We start from the raw sequence: 17630 nt of genomic DNA on the forward strand, positions 1-17630 counted from the left end.
CTGGTTCTGGACATGCTACAGAGCTGAAACTTCACAGGTACACTTTTTAGACCCCCTAGACACTAAATCACACAAAAAAAGTTCTTAAAAATTGTCATTTTTGATAGAGAGACAACTATTGAAAAAATAAAAAAATTCTTTGGATTTAGTGTCTGGGGGGGGGGGGGGGGTCTAAAAAGTGTACCAGAACCAGAAAAAAAATTAGGGTTAGGGTTATTTTTAGTGCTTAGGGTTAGGGGTAGGGTTACTAACTCTAACCCTAAGTATCTCACCATAACCCTAACCCTATCCCCTAACCCTCTAACCATAACCCTAACCCTCTAAGCCTAGCCATAAAAATAAACCTAGCCCTAGCCCTAATCCTAACCCTAACCCTCTAACCTTAAACTTAACCCCCTAACCCTAGTCCTAGCCCTAACCCTAATTCACAATTTTTTTCTGGTTCCCGACATGCTACAGAGCTGAAACTTCACAGGTACACTTTTTAGACCCCCCAGACACTAAATCACACAAAAAAGTTCTTAAAAATTGTCATTTTTGATAGAGAGCCAATTATTGGAAAAATTAAAAAAAAAAAAAATTCTTTGGATTTATTGTCTGGGGGGTCTAAACAGTGTACCTGTGAAGTTTCAGCTCTGTAGCATGTCCCGAACCAGAAACAAAATTAGAATTAGGGTTAGGGCTAGGGTTAGGGTTATTTTTAGTGGTTAGGGTTAGAGGCGTAGGATTACTAACTCTAACCCTAAGTATCTCACCATAACCCTAACCATATCCCCTAACACTAAACCTAACCCTAACCCTCTAACCATAACCCTAACCGTTTAACCCTAACACAAACCCTTACCCTAACCCTCATCCTAACGCTCTAACCCTAAGCCTAACTCTAACCCTAAGTATCTCACCGTAACCCTCTAACCATAACCCTAACCCTCTAAGCCTAGCCATAAAAATAAACCTAACCCTAACCCTCTAACCCCAACCCTAACCCTCTAACTATAACCATAAACCTAAATGTAACACCCTAACCCTAATCCTAACACTCTAACCCTAACCCTAAGTATCTATCCCTAACCCTAAGCCCTAACCCTCTAACCATAACCCTAACCCTTACCCTAATCCTAACACTCTAACCCTAAGTATCTAACCTTAACCCTAACCCTCGAAACCCTAACCACCTAACTCTAACCCTAGCCCTAAAAATAACCCTAGCCCTAATTCTAACCCTGACCCTCTAACCCTAACCCTCTAAACCTAGCACTAAAAAAACCCTAGCCGAAACGATAGTCCTAACCCTAATGCTAATCTTAACTCTAACCCTAGCTCTAGGCGTGACCCTAACCCTAACCCTTAACCCTAACCTTTAACCCAAACCCTAAACTCTAACCCTAACCCCAAACCCTATCCAACCTTAAAACAAACTCTATCTAACCCTAAATCCCTAACCCTAAATTCTAACCCTACCCCTAACCCTCTAACCCTAGCCCTAACCCTAATTCTAAGCCTAACTCTAGCCCTAGGTCTGACCCTAACCTTAATGTTAAACCCTAAGCCATAACCCTAACCCTTAAAGCCCAGTTCCTGTCCCATTTTTGGTCGGTTCTGGTCTGTTTGCGGTGCGTTAAACGGGGAGTTTGGTCTGTCACTGTGAAGCAGGCGTAACCCTTACACTACCTGATCGATACAACATCATACCTGATCGTATGCACACACTGGATGTTTTAAAGCACGTTATTCCAAACTATTTAGGAATGTTAGGTGATTTATGCCCTTTATGGATTAAAACCCGACTCTGCGTCAACTACGTAATTTTCCATGGGAGTTTTGTCATGGATCCCCCTCCGGCATCCCACAGTCCAGGCGTTAGTCCCCTTAAAACAACTTTTCCATCACTATTGTGGCCAGAAAGAGTCCCTGTGGGTTTTAAAATTCGCCTGCCTATTGAAGTCTATGGCGGTTCGCCAGGTTCGCGACATTTGCGGAAGTTCGCGTTCGCCGTTCGCGAACATTAAATTTTATGTTTGCGACATCACTATTAATTAGTTGATTCAGATGATTAGGTTAATAGCTCGTTTAGAGAACCTTTTCATGATATGCTAATTTTTTGAGATAGGAATTTTGGTTTTTCATGAGCTGTATGCCAAAATCATCAATATTTAAAACAATAAAAGGATTGCACTACTTCAGTTGTGTGTAATGAATCTAAAATATATGAAAGTCTAATGTTTATCAGTACATTACAGAAAATAATGAACTTTATCACAATATGCTAATTTTTTGAGAGGGACCTGTAGGACAGGGGAACTGTTAGACTTACCCACACACAGCCAAGATGGATCACCTTTATAACCAGGCAAACACGCACAGGAGTAGTTTCCAGGGACATTTGTACAGTTGGCATTTATACCACATGGAGATGTGACGTTGACACATTCATCAATGTCTGAAAAGAAGAGCGCAAACCTTACATTTGTTAACATATACTTTTAACCAAGGAAATATCTCATCTCAATAGTATTCAAATGATCTAACTTTACATAAATGAATGCCATTAAAGTGTCACCTTCTCATGTAACATTATTTGTTATGAAGCATGTGTTTATAATCATGGACTTACCATCACACAAGGAGCTGTTCAGTGAGTTCACTTTATAGCCTTCCTCACAACTACAGTTGTATCCGTCTACATTATTGTTACAGATTTGCTGACAAGTCGAAATATTTAGATAACATTCATTAATAGCTAGAAAAAAGAAACAGGAATATTTTAGATTAGTTCTTTAACATTTATGATGTCAGCTTCTTGGAAAATTCACCCTTTCCTTATCATAAATCCACTAATGCACTAAAAGGCTTCTACAAGACCTATCCATTGCAGCACGGGCCCAAAGGAGGAGTTTCTTCCTGAAGAGGTGTCGTGCCAAGGAGGCCCCATAGCTGATATTATGGCCAGTCAGGTAAAGGTTAGCTTAAAACTAGGAGGGTGGAAGGGCCTACAAAGTAAGTGTAATGGCACAAAATTATTTCAAGCTTACAATTAATAGTTTAAACACAATAACATTGTAATAATAATAATAAATGTTAATGTTATTTGTATGACTACAATACATGTATGTAGTCCCAAGCCAGAGACATATTGTCTTGTCCTCTTTTAGCCAATGATAATAGGGGAATCCCTCTAGCACTTGCCCAGCAAGCAAATTCTCATTGTTATAAATACAATGTAAACTTGGCTACCGAATGTCACAACATGTAGAGAGATCCGTTTCCCTACCTGTACAGGTTATTCCATCTCCTGTTAGACTAGGAGGACATGCTCCACACGTAAATCCTGTTTCTGGAGCTTTTTTGTCTACACAAGTTTTGTTATCAAAACATTGGTTCTGTTCACAAGCATTGAAATCCTCCTCACAGTACATCCCGGTCCATGCAGCAGAACAGTTACATCCTGCAACCTGCAAAAAGACAATAAATCATTTGTGACTTAAAACATATATACATACAACAGTGTTTTGAATAGTGCCCATTGTAATTGATATTACATCTTTTTTTTTAAGTTAAAAAAATCATGTTTTTACTGCTTACCATGAAAGTTGTGGTTTCATTTCCCAAGCTTACTTCGCTGTCATACAAACAACTGCCATTGTTGGTACAGTTACAGAGAACCAAGGTTAGGACAACCAAAGCAGGGGTTTTGGAATTATTAGCTATTATAGAAACATTAACGGGAGAAGAACTGGTGGGAAGCCATACTAGCATTCCATTCTCTGCATGATAGAGAGATCACATAATTAGTGAAGCATCAGAAGGTGAATTTCTAGTCATGAAAAAGAATCATGGTACTGGAAAGCAATTTATTCACCTGTTATATTGATATCAGAAGAGTCTGTCTGCAAGGAAAAGGTCACTGTGTCATTGTTGTTATCGGTGGCTGTATAGAATACTGTCACAGATTCAAGGAGTTTGGTCTGGAGGGTGGTTGGTCCGGTCACATTAGGTGGAAAGCTGTCTGTAGAAGAAAACATTGTTTAGGCAAAAATACTACCTGTATTTAGGGAGTAACATGTAACATGTTGCTAAGCACCCCAATCCTCATCCCCTGAGCTTCCTCCCACAATGTGTCAGAATGTGGGGGTTTCTCTCCCCCTCAGCCACTGTCACATTTAAAATAGGCGCAGCTGTGTGGAGCTCTTCCCACACAGCCGAGTTATTCATTCACAGAGATATGTGAAAGAATAAACTACAAGTCAATCGGCCACCGTGGCATACAGACTTGTAGTTTCAAAGAACTATGAGCGCAGAATTCAGTACACTTGTAGTCCAAAAAATCTTCTTCCATCTTTCAAACTGAAAACCCGTACAGAGGAAACAGCAGAAAGCTGAAGGAAGAGTCTGCAGGAGCCTGACACTGCACCCATGATTCGCTGATCATGGGTGCAAAACTTTGCAGGCTCCTGTGGGAAAAATAATGCATGCCATTTTTTCTGGCAAAAATATGTGTATTTTTTATTTTTTCCTTAAAGATGAATATAGCTTTTAATTTGTTTCTGTGTAAATTGGCCTGTGTATGTTTGTATGTATGTGAGATACGGACTTTAGGCTTCATAAGGGCAGGGACTGATATGTATGTACAATATAATATAATATATAATGTAAAGCGCTGTATAAATTGATGTCACTGTATGAATGTCTGTAATAAATAAACTGGATATTTAAAGTCATTATTCACCATTTTTTGAGTAAAGATTCTCACTTTCTTCTGTAATTCAGCTAATGTGTTTTATTACATTGCGCTAAGTTCAGTTTGCGTATGCCTGATTTAGCAAAAGCATTAAAAACACTTTCACTTTCAAAAGATCAAAACTCTCAGCAAGTATGTATGTAAGTATATATGTGTGTGTGTGTATATATATATATATATATATATATATATATATATATAATGTATATAATTACAATTTCAGTTATAGAACCATTCATAAACAATCAGGGTATACCAGCAAAATTATACAAGAGTACCCACAAGCTATCATCTGCAAGTTCCTGGTAGATATGAAGGCTGACCTGCCCCTGTCTCCCACAGCATTCCCATCTCTATAATGAGTGGGTCTAACTGGCCATTTGGAAAGTCGAGTAGGTAGGAGGAAGTAGGCCAAGCTTCAACAGCATTAGGAAGTATTGCAACTTTTTTAGATCAGAGTGCCCATCATGTATGGGTAGCGTGGCACTCCTGAGGATATCTGAAACTAGGTGTTTGAAACTTATGCATGTTGTTAGGTAGCTTTCTTTTAATGAGAGGTGTACTTTTTAGGTATTTGTGAACATCCTAATGCAAAAGCCCGTTGTATAAGGCCAAATAGTATTTTTCTCTAATAACATTGTTATGAAAATATTTATTTACCTGTTGTTAAGTTTTATTCTGCAGTCACTTGCCCGCACAGCCTCATAGTGGGGAGTGTGAGTGTTTAACCAGTGAATGGGCAGACAGAGAATTAAATCACACAGAGCAGAGGAGTATGTTCTGTGTCTGTGTAAGCGTGGTGTTTCAGAACGGTGTTCCTTCTGCAAACCATCCACCTATAAGCAACAGTTGCATAAAGCAGGCTGTGACTGGCTATTGGTTCTCAGCCATTGTCACAGCATTGTTGCAGTTGTAGTGGGGGATGTGGTGGCAAAACCAAATATGGGACACATGAACATCATGCATCACCAAGAAGGAAGCACTGCAAACTGACCATGCCAGCATGTATCTGCTTCTGTGCTTGGAAAAAGGATAGAAGTGGGACAGGGAGGATCATTAGACACCTTTGCAATCATCTACATAGAAAGACCGACACAAATAAAAATGTAATTTTAAGTGGCATACACTTTAAAATAACATCACAAAGGTAAGTTCTGGCCTATATAATGGGTTTCTCAGTTTCAAGTTGAGAATATCTTCACATCTTTGCATTGCATATAAATATTGGTACTGAACACAAATGGCTGCAGATGTGTTAAATATAATATAATGTACATAATTTCTACACAAGTCATTTCAATCTTCAGCCTGTTATTATACTGTAATTTCTTAGCAATATGAACAACGATTTTGCAATGTAAAATTCATGTATATAGTTCACCTGGATGTTTTTCTTTCTTAATACTCACAAAATCTCATGAAAACTGGAGTTTCACCTTACAATCGTAATGCCAACAGAAACATTGTTTTAAAATACTTTTGCTTTCCAAGTTTGCCTATTTTCTGTTATTTGCCATGATTAGTTAATTAAACAATAAAAGCATAATTTGATTGCTATGATTGATCGTGTCTTACTCATTGCGTTGCTCTGTTCCTGGGCAGCATTCACACTGTCCAGAGTGCTCTGTCCCACTTCAAAATTTTTAGTACTTAGAATGTCAAAAATACATTCATCATTTCCTTTGCATGTATCATTTGCTCTGGTGATAAGTGCGGGGTCACTAGTCAGTAGCAACTGATCATAAAACAATGGCACAAAGCTGTTATTATTGTAGGTGTTCCAGGATTCTCCTTTTGTCTCATTGTAATTAAAAATACTGCTTAAGGGAGTTGTTTTCCCTGAAAAGAAAAAAAAAATAATATATTTACATCTTAATACAAAGCAAAGTTATCTACAAGTTTTTTTTTTTTTTTTTTAATTGCACTAGATTTTATAAATGAACACCAAAGTGGTACGTCTGGAATTAATTCCAGGTATAAAGCTTCTGCCATTTAGTTGTTAAAGGACCCTATATAACACTAGGCGATGATAGACATAGACATAATAAATCTATATATGCAATGTGATGCATACGCATGCACTGACTCTTATTACAGACAGTTATAGAAAATGTGTGAGTAGAAGAAAGAGTCTGCATAGTTTACTTCACAAGGAAGCAATACAGTGTTCACCAATGGTTTTAAACATGCTTTACTACAATCAAAAGGACAGTCTAGTATGAATGATCTCTTAGTCTAAAGCTGTCAATATGCAATCTGCCTACCTATAAAAACACTCAGTTTGAATTGAATCAGGCAGACCTTTGTACTACATAACTGTGAGTGCATCTAAAGGAATTGGTACAAACAGATTGTAACATACGTATTTAGCTTAAGGGGTCAGGAAACATTAGACTGCAGGCATTTGGAGATGGGAACATAGTAATGAATGGCTAGGGTAGAGAGAAATATGGACCGAGAAACATGATAAGGTAGGTTTTAGGAGAGTGTTTAGGCTCCTTTCACACTGGGCTTAAACGGCAGTTCCCTTGGCAGAAAAGAAAAAAATGCTTATGCTTATGTACACATGTTTAGGCACGGTTAGGAGTGTTTAACATTTTTTCTGCCAGAAAATTCCAATCAAAAAACACAAACCAGTAGTTTTTTTTTTTTTTCCTGCCTCTAAATGCTTAGCTTTAAACATGCCTCAAAATGTCCTATTGTGCATGAACACATAGGATAACGTTGAGATGCTTCTACAGGCAAAACAAAAAATTCCTGTAGAAGTAAAATGTAAATGTACATATATTTGCAGAAAAAAATGTGCATTTTTTCTTTGCAAATGAGCCTGCAAAGCATTGCAGCCATGACTAGTGGGCCATGGATGCAGTCCCAGGCTCCTGCAGGTTCCTGTTCATAGCGAGGTACAGGCTTTCAGTTAGAGAACTAGAGCAAGCGTCAGTGGACTATGAGTGTGGTGATCGCCTCACTTGTATTACCTTGAGATCTACATTCCATTTGGGAATGAAAGTCATGGCTGTGTGGGCAGAGTCCTACACAGTTCAAATCTGACAGCTACTGCTAGGGAGAAGAACCCCCCCAGCATGCTGTCAGAGGGAGGCCTTTTTGGGGATGGAGAAGTCTGCTTGGCACCATTTCACGGGTAATATCCTAAATATGGGTGTAACTTGTAACATGCTCATAAAGGTGAACTTAGCCCTTAAACATTTTAAAAATTGAATTTAGTTTAATGGGACAAGTTAGATAATTGCAGAGAAATGGGGGCTGCTTCAGAAAAATTATATTGTCATGTATAGGAAGTGTGAGGAGAACAGTAATTGGCTAGTGGGGGTAGTGGGGGGGAGCAGAGAGAGCGGTTTGGAGAGTTTTTGTATAGAAGTCCAAAAATAGAAGTAGATAATGGGTTATAAATAGCCAAAGAAGAGTGAAAGCATAGTAGTTTGTATTTTATCCTCTGGTTGATTTAAGCCAGTAAAGAGATTCATGTGCAAGGGCAGCAGGTGAAGGACTAAAACAATAAAACACAACTTCAGCCAAAAATAACAAACAATTACAGTGTATATATATATATATATATATATATATATATATATATATATCCCATTAAATTATACATTAACAAAACCAGTTTGTGTGACAGTATTCACCTACAATATAGAGATTTCCTCTGCAGTACTTTTTTCAGCATCATTCAACCCATTTCTCTGAGCCCTGGTCCTACTGGACCCGCCTCACCTTGTGACTGGACAGTGAAAGGAGATGCAGCACAGTGAAAAGCTCATCTCTTTGTCACTCTGCTTTCTCTTTCTTTTAGCATGCTTCTTTTAGCACATAAAGTCATTGGCTTCTTGTGCTGCTCCTGCATTTCACTGCAAATGGCTGATACTGTACCAAGGCAAATTAAGGTACTTACACTGCTTGCAATAAAAAAAAAAAAAACATTTAACAAGGTTTATTTACTAAGGTTGGAGATTGGTGCAGTTCTGCATATAAAGCAATCAGCTGACAGATTTTTTTTTTTTGTCAAAGCTTAATTGAACATCTGAAGTTAGAAGCTGATTGGCTACCATGCACAGCTGCACCAGAGTTTTCACTCTCCAGTTCTAGTAAATCTACTCCACTTAATAATTGATTAAAGTTGCATTATTTTTTGTCTTTTATATCTAGCACTCAGTTTATTTTATTTTTTATTTTTTTTCTTACCAAACAGTATGTAATTGGTTGGAACAGATACTTACATGTCATTCCAATTTCAAAAATAAGGGATTCATTGGGGAGCTTTACTCCATCAAATTCCAGTTTTGTTCCATTGAAAGCCATGAGATCATCAGTTTTATCATCATTGAACACACCTAAAATGACATTTCACCATTTAATTTTCACTTTCACTGCTGGACTTGCTATCATGATTAATCAATCTCCATGAATGGAGTAGGGGTCACTTTTGCAGTCAGAGTTTTAAAATATAACTCACCCAAAAGGCCTTCTGTCTTGTTCTTGTAAATAACGTCTAGCATTGTGGTAAAGCTCAAAGCTCCCACCTTAGCAGACACTGTGACTGAGATCCCACCTTCAAAAGTAGCCATTATTTTATTTTTCTCTGTCTTCTCCAGGGTCAACTTATCCAACTGTGTAGAATTATCTTTAAAAAAAAAAAAAAAAAAAAAAAAAAAGCAAATCATTGAAAATTAAATTATATTCATGTGACACAGCTAAAATGATCAAGTAATATATGTATACGTTAATGTTTCAAAAATTCAGCTTGTTTCAAATTGCTTTTAAGAGACGTACAGAAAGTGATTAATAGTGACATATTTCTAACCCATTAATATATTTATAAACATGTGACTAATAAATGTAAGTGAATCTTGTTGGTTCGGTTTGAGCTGGGTTCGGCGAATGTCAAAGAAGTTTGAATGTGAACCCTAGTGAAGTCAATGGAGCCAAATCTGTCAAATCAAAAATGATCATGTTCTAGGCTAATAGGCAAAGGATTGTAAAAAAAAAAAAAAAAAAAAACATAGCAAGGGTGTTGGGGGGGAGGGGTGAGTAATAGTTGGTGGTGGACACAGCCCTGATAATTATTGCCCAAATTTGGCCTTGTGGCTATATTTAAGCAATGATGTAACCCCTCCAGGTCCCCCTGCAACCATTAACTGTCTTGTTCATCCACGCAGAACGCTGTAAACTTACGTTAGGACCAAACACTGAGCTCATTCCTATTCAACACCCTATTTATTAATAAAAACTGAAGCTGTGTTACCTGGTAAGGTAAATGCGGTTCCATTAATCTTCACAATGGTTGTATTGCTGTCCTGCAGTAACCACTCCACCTAAAACAAATAACCAACAACCATCAGTTATGCAGTGTTTTTAGCTTTGGGCAATGCAAATTAAAAAAAAAAATTGTATCATGTGGAAGTTTATTTGTTATTTCTGTAACCATACACAACTACTATAAAGCACCATAAAGGCTCCACTACCTGATACATGAATCTTACCGTTGTTTGATTTTGAATCATTGCAGCTAGTCCAACAAAGTTAGTTGCTTGTGTGTCATTGCCAGCCAAGGCTGTGCGTCCTTGGAGTGTGAAGATAAGTGTGTTGTTCTCATCTCTAACATTGGCCAAGGTAAACTCCCCCAGTCCATTGAAAGTATACTGTACATCATCCAGTGTGTTGATATGAGGGTCTCCAAACAGGAATCCTGCAAAAATAATTACATAGATAAACTCACAATAATGAGTCTGTTTTAACCACTTAAGCTCCGGAAGATTTTACCCCCTTCCTGACCAGGGGGTTTTTGCGATTTTTTTTTTCTTTTTTTTTTTTACTGCGTGACTTTAACGGACAATTGCGCGGTCGTGTGACGCTGTGTCTAAACGAATTTGACGTCCTTTTTTTCCCACAAACAGAGCTTTCTTTTGGTGGTATTTGATCACCTGTGCAATTTTTTGATCATGCGCTATAAACAAAAAAAGAGTGTAAATTTTGCAAAAATAACAATATTTTTCACTTTTTTTTTTTATATGAAATTCCCCCCCAAAAAATGTAAAAATCAAATTTTTTTAACATTTTCGGCCAATTTGTTTTATGCTACATATGTTTGGTAAAAAAAAAATCGCAAAAAGCGTATTTTGATTGGTTTGCGCAAAAGTTATCGCGTTTACTAACAAAGGGAAAGATTTTTGGTGTTTTTTTAACGAGTAATGACGGCGATCTGCGATTTTTTTTTTTTTTTTTGCGGTACTGCGACATTGCGGCGGACAGATCGGACCCTTGACACTTTTGGGGGTACCAGTGACATTACTGCAGTAATCAGTGCTATACATATGCACTGTTACTGTAAAAATGACACTGGCAGGGAAGGGGTTAACTGTATCGGACAGGGAGGGGAAGTGTGTCCTAGGGGCGTGTTTCTAACTGTAGTGGGACAGGTCTCCTATTGTAAAAACAGAGATCAACGGTTCTACATAGTAGAACCCGGCTGATCTCCATTTTTACACAGGGGAGAATGACAGGCGGCTTGTTTACATAAGCCGTCCGCCTTTCTCCCGCTCTACCGACGATCATAGTGTGACCGGCGGACATCGGGTCCGCCGGTCACACGCCCGGACTCCTCTGTGAACGAGCCGAGGCGGGCGCGCGCTCGCCCGCTAATGGCTCAAGACCCGGTGACAGGCTAGCGACGTAGATCTACGTCACTCTGCCTGGCCGGGGCTGACTGCCGCAGTAAATATAATGTGCACAGTCGGCAAGAGGTTAAAAGCATAAAAAGCAATTTTGTCAAATTTTTTGCTCTTTTTGAGTTTCAAGCTACTTATAAAGCCTTGTTTAGCAATATCCCACACTATTTTATAAATACTGTAAGGTAAAAGATTAAGAACTCTGGTGAAATTAAAACCTGCAAATAAATACTTGATGCAGCATTATACAACACGGCCTAGGGACAGGTTCACTTTAAAATATAAATATGCATTTTGTTGTAATTCTACTTTAAAATGTGCTTAGTAGTGCTTTACTAATAGCTTACCAAATCTTGGTGGAACATATCCAGCACAGGAATCATAAGGTCTTCTTTGTCGGTATAAGGAACAGAGTTGTGAAGAACCAGAGTATAAACAACAGTTGTTATAAGGATCCACTTCATTTTCTACAAGCACAAAAAAGAAAACATGTAAAAATTCTAATACACCAATGGTAAAATCACTCTATAATTATTGTATAGACTTAGGTTAGTGTAGGGCAGTGGTTCTCAACTCCGGTCCTCGGGACCCACCGACAGGCCAGGTTTGCAAGATAACTAAATTACATCACAGGTGATCTCATTTGCTGCTCAGTGATTGCAGTATTCTAGTCTGCATCCCCCAAGGTAATACTTAAAATCTGGCCTGTTAGTGGGTCCCGAGGACCGGAATTGAGAACCACTGGTGTAGGGTATAAAAAAAAAAAAAAAAATAGCAGGTTATATGAGAATTTACAAAATCTGATGTAGAAATGCCTTCAATACTACAAATATTTAGCGCAACCACTGCAAAAAGTATAGTCTAGGTTTAGATAATGCATAATGTAGAAAATAGTCATTTTAAAACACTTTTTTTTTTTTTCTCATTGTGACAATAGTTACCTTGGTATTGGCGTCTGATCATTTGCATCCGTGACACGTAATAGCTAGAATACCAAGTGTAGTAATAGTACGGGTAATGCAACCGAAGCCAACTGTTCTCATACACCCAGGGAGTTGGTAAATATCTCTCTTTCTCTCCATAGGTCAAACTACCCAAGTAACTGTAGTAGCACCTGGTTCCTCCTCCAACCCTAGTTGAAAATGCAGTCTGAAAAGTGTAGGACTGACTATACCAATCTGAAAGGGCGGAATAACAAATAGTGAATACCATAGACAACACATTTATGTATACATGTCTGAATAATAACATCACACCCGTCAGATGGACATTGGAAATAATTCAAATTGTGAGTCAAAAACATAACAACAGAACCATCTGAAAATGTATGATTTGATGATAATTCAACTTGACACTATAAGTGTTTCTGAATAAAAAAAACTTGGAGCTGAGAATCAGTGTGAACATTGGAGTTGGTCTGTGTATTATTTCCTGTACTAAAGCACTCTCTAAAATGTAACTCACAACAAAATGAGCCTACCCCTAACACTCACCCCTGCAGCAAATCATTAACACTTTATCCCACCTCCTCCACAATTATAACATTACTAACACCTAGAGCGAGCTCTTCATGCTTAAATTCTTCACTAAAACATAACCCCTAAAAAAAACACTTAAACCATGTCTATGTTCAAAATGTAAAATCCTATATTATTTTTCCACATTGTATTTCTATTATTTCTAGCCTACTCCTAGTAATATGAACAATCTTGAAGTTTAAAAAATGTATCCTGTGAAGATCCCCCCCACATTTACTTCCTTGAATTCTGTGACACATATTCGCTATGCCTTGTAAGTAGGCATTACTGTGTCATAGAATTCACAGAGCCTGCCTTCTGAGCTACAGAGGTGCTCAGGGGAGAGTTTTAGAATGCAGAATCATTACAAGGATCACAGCTTGTAGGCAGCAAGGCATCATGGGATATGTAGTCCTTAGACTTTAAAAATAAACAGCAGAGAAGAATCTTTAACCACTTGCCGACCGCTCGCCGCACCTTACTGCGGCAGGGCAGCTTGGCTGCGTCCAGTCACGTAGTACTATGTGACTGGAGTGCGTGTGGTTTCGGCGGCACGCACGGGAGGAGTGGCGGTGATTGCCGCTGCCCTCCCGCAATCGTCCGGGGAACCGAGAGAATGCATATGATTTAGCACTGATTACTGTATTAATGTCACTGGTCCCCAAAAAGTGTAAAAAATGTCAGTTAGGGGTCCGATCTATCCACCCCAATGTCGCAGTCCCGCTAAAAACCGCAGATGGCTGCCATTACTAATAAAAAAATAGATAAATAGAAAGTGCAAAAATCTATCCCATAGTTTGTAAACGCTATAACTCTTGTGCAAACCAATTAAAATACGCTTTTTGGGATTTGTTTTACCAAAAATATGTAGCAGAATACAAATTGGCCTAAACTGATAAAAAAATTAAATGTTTAAAATTTTTTTTATTGGGAATTTTTTATAGCAGAAAGTAAATAATATGAAGTTTTTTTTTTTCAAAATTGTCGCTCTTTTTTTGTTTATAACGCAAAATCTAAAAACCGCAGAGGTGATCAAATACTACCAAAAGGAAGCTCTCTTTGTGGGGAAAAAAAGGACATCAATTGTATTTGGGAACAGCGTTGCACGACCACACAATTTTCCGTTAAAGTAACACAGTGCCGAATAGCAAAAAATGGCCTGGTCATTAAAGGGGCAAATCCTTCCGGTCCAGAAGTGGTTAAAGCATGCAGGGAATCCAGGAAATTGTGGAAAGAGATGACCTGCAGACAGGCAGCACTCACACCATGTGAGGAGATTTTGCAAGTAATTTTATTACTATTAATTCAATTGTCAAAAATAACTTGTATTTGTATTGTTTTTACAATTCAGATGTTCTAGACTGAAAATATATGCTATAACTATAAATTTCATTTAAATTTCCTGCAAGCCTAACACTAAAACCAACCCCTAAACTGAGCATATTTTCCTCGTCCAGCTTCAGGAACCCAAGCACTGCTGATAACCAGTAGTCCTGCACAGAAAACATGAAGCACTGGGATCGAGAGAAGAACCTGTTCTGATGTAATTGAAGTTTATTTGCTTCTGCAGACAGATACATTCTGTGTAACATGCAAACTCTCATGTCACAGTGCATGTTACAGCATGAGCTCAGGCCATGACTGGGGGTAGTAACCTTCTAGATTGTAAGCTCTAATGAGCAGGGCCCTCTAGTTCCTCCTGTTTTGAATTGTATTGTCTTCCCTCACATTGTAAAGTGCTGCGCAAACTGTTGGCGCTAAATAAATCCGGTATAATAATAAAGTAACCAGATTCCAGAACACTACCATACCATATACAATAATGTTCTGACCAACAACCTGGCTGATTGAAATTTATCATCAACTGTACTGATGGCTAATTGGTTCTAACTACTTAAAGCAGGTCATTAAAAAGAAATTCCGTAAAGAATTTGGAAAGTTTTAATGGAAAGCTCTCTAGTAGCCCCCAATTCTGGCTATCACAAAGATGGTATCCCACTACACTATTGTATTCTCTATAGTGCAAAATGTAACAAATTATTAGGGAGTCCAGATGTGAAAAAGTGACACCTTTGCTACACCTTTATTGTAAATGTAGCACCCTTCTAGATAGGTGCTAGAGAGAAAGTATTGTTTTGGATCCTGTCTGCTTACCAGAAGGACTGCAGGTAAATCTCTATTGCTGCTTACGAGCAGGATCTGTTAGTGGGGTCTGCTCATTGTGCTCAGGTGCAACTCATTCTGTCGGCAGAGTGTTTCACACTGGTCCAATAGGGAGGCATATTGGACAGTCGAAGGAAACCTGGCAAATGAGTGCACAGGCTTTTGATACAGCCCTGATGATTTGGCAAAGGGAAAGTGCATTGGTGCATGCTGGGATACTGTATAAAAGCAAGGAGCACATGTGTTCGGGGTCTTTTCGCTGGATAGCGGAGTCCCGGACGGAGGGTCGGCTGCCTCCTCCTCTGTAGTGGTGTCATGAGGCCTCAGGTAGTTGACCTGAGGGCCTGGAGAGTGCTAGTGAGGAGCTCAACCCAGAGGTCCTGTGAAGCTGACTGAGAGGGGAGACACTGGAGGATCTAAATCTGCAGTACAGTGAGTACAGATCTGTGTCAAGAGGCCTGGCCTGAGGGGGCCACCCCTGAAGCTAGAAGAGTCAGTGGACGGGTGTCAGTAAAGGGGATGCTAGTGAGTGTCCCGAAGATAATGTAGGTTCACTAAGTCTATTGCTGTAGAGAAAAGTGCAAGGAGACTTAACCTTTTCCATACATGTGTCAGTATGGATTAAGCAGTGCAGCTGCTTCCACAAACAACCTGGTGAGGCCAAGTGAGAGTTTTCCTTATCCATTGGGAATAGTTATAGTTGGAGTATCCCACTATTCCCTTTTCCCATCCAAGTTCCAAAATAAACACTAAAAAACAATACCCCTGGACTGTTATTGTGTGATGATCCATTGGGAGTAAGTAGGGATGGGTGAACTATACCCTAAGCGACTGTGTGCTGGTAATCAGAGGAGGCCCGAGAAGTCATACAGCAGGCCCTACTAGGACAGTGCTACATAAACATCTGATGGGGAGAAGCACAGATGTAACTGACTGTTTCCTGCATGAAGTTTCTAAAATATATACCAATGGCAGCATAAAAAAAAACCTCAGTCGTGGTGTGGAGTTGGATTTTAACAATCCACCCTAAATTAAATTGAAAAGTGCTAGTTAACTATTTATTATTAACCTGAAGAAAATTCCATCATAGCCTGGCATATCATACAGTACATGCATTTTGTGCATAAAAGCAAAATGTATTGTTTCATGCAGTGGTTGTCTAATTTTTTCATCCTGAAATGAACCCCCCTCTCCTCCACCATAATTGTTACACGGATTATTATACAGCTTTTATGAGCATTAAACATTATGGAAGTAATATTTGCTGAGGCAATACATGTTTATAGAGTGTGGTTATTTTTTTTCCATGAACAGGTTGTTAGATCAAATAGAAGAGCAAAGTAAAGGGGAAATGCAATATGATAGAAATATGAGGGAATAAAAATAAACTCAGGCTGAGAGACATACTGTATATGCATGGTGTGATGTTTCCGGCATAGGGCTCTCAGATTTGGGGTTTTCTGCTCTGACATAAATGTGCTTTGCACTCTTACTTCCTAATGTGATGTTGAAAAATGGACACTGACACAAAAAGACTGACCTGTATATTTCTGAGGAATGCCATAGTTGGAAAGAACATTTGCCTGTCTGTAGGAAGAATCAAATACGGCCTGCTGGTATGTACATGGGCATGGGCGTGAATAATACCTCCAATAAGGGTATAAATTTGAGTAAATTTCATTATAATACCAGTTTAAACATTGCTTTCTGTAATTTGTTGTGTTTGGTGAGTTATATTCCAACCGATATGCCCAGTAGCCTTCTTTATCTGCCAAAAAAAACCCAAAGAAAAAATGCATTTATGTGAGATTTTTCAGAATTCAGAATGCTTTGTTTACCAACTGCTTTCTATGTAAGAGGCATTTCATCGGTAACATTTTTCAGGTGCAATATCAATGCACTTACTTGTGTTTTGTCCTATGTACTGATCTGGAGTGTACCTTCTCTGGATACTAGCACCAGAACTTGTTTGTGGGTCATTGTATGCTGGGAAATTGGTAGCAGGACTGGAATATGAAGATTCTCCACTACAAATAAAACACAGTCATAGAAAACACAGTAAATATTTAACATCAGTTACAGTTTGATAGAGTTAAGGATCACTAAACCCATTAATAAAAATGCAATATTTTGCAGCTTACAATCTTTAGATGTGGTGGCTGCATTTGTTTTATTTTTATTTTTTTCAAACTAAGAACTTTTTTAGCACATACAGAAAATCTCGATCTTGTCATAAAGGCCATGTCCCTAACACTTACGGTAAGCTACACCAAAGAATATTCCTAGCTTTCTTCAATAACATACAAATCGCCCTACCACCCCATAATATTGAGATACAAAGATACAGATATGTTTGTATTCTATATCAGGAGAGCAGACTAGGGTGACAACCATTGCTCACTCCATAGATACGTTGGAGAAGTGCGTAGGGACAGAAAGTGTGTTATTTGCAGGATTTTCTGGTGAAATAAAGCAAATGAAGCTTGGAAAAAGAAAATCAATGCAGCCACAACACCAAGAACTAGT

General features: G+C 38.5%; 1 protein-coding gene across 1 annotated transcript in view; it reads right to left on the reverse strand.

Moving 5' to 3' along the window:
• The window catches only part of LOC309550512 (uncharacterized protein), a gene marked incomplete at both ends in the record, with an annotated part of 232977 nt that overhangs the window by 208985 nt on the left and 6362 nt on the right, over window positions 1-17630 (reverse strand). The window contains 14 exon segments of the mRNA XM_082250875.1: window positions 2315-2440; window positions 2615-2740; window positions 3272-3452; window positions 3583-3764; window positions 3860-4006; window positions 6314-6577; window positions 8977-9090; window positions 9213-9380; window positions 10002-10071; window positions 10240-10445; window positions 11772-11891; window positions 12366-12602; window positions 16645-16872; window positions 17010-17131. Of these exon segments, the coding sequence (XP_082107001.1) occupies window positions 2315-2440; window positions 2615-2740; window positions 3272-3452; window positions 3583-3764; window positions 3860-4006; window positions 6314-6577; window positions 8977-9090; window positions 9213-9380; window positions 10002-10071; window positions 10240-10445; window positions 11772-11891; window positions 12366-12602; window positions 16645-16872; window positions 17010-17131 (2291 nt within the window).

This window comes from Pelophylax lessonae (genome assembly GCF_965119305.1).
Source record: "Pelophylax lessonae genome assembly, chromosome: 3".
NCBI classification, from domain to species: Eukaryota; Metazoa; Chordata; class Amphibia; order Anura; family Ranidae; genus Pelophylax; species Pelophylax lessonae.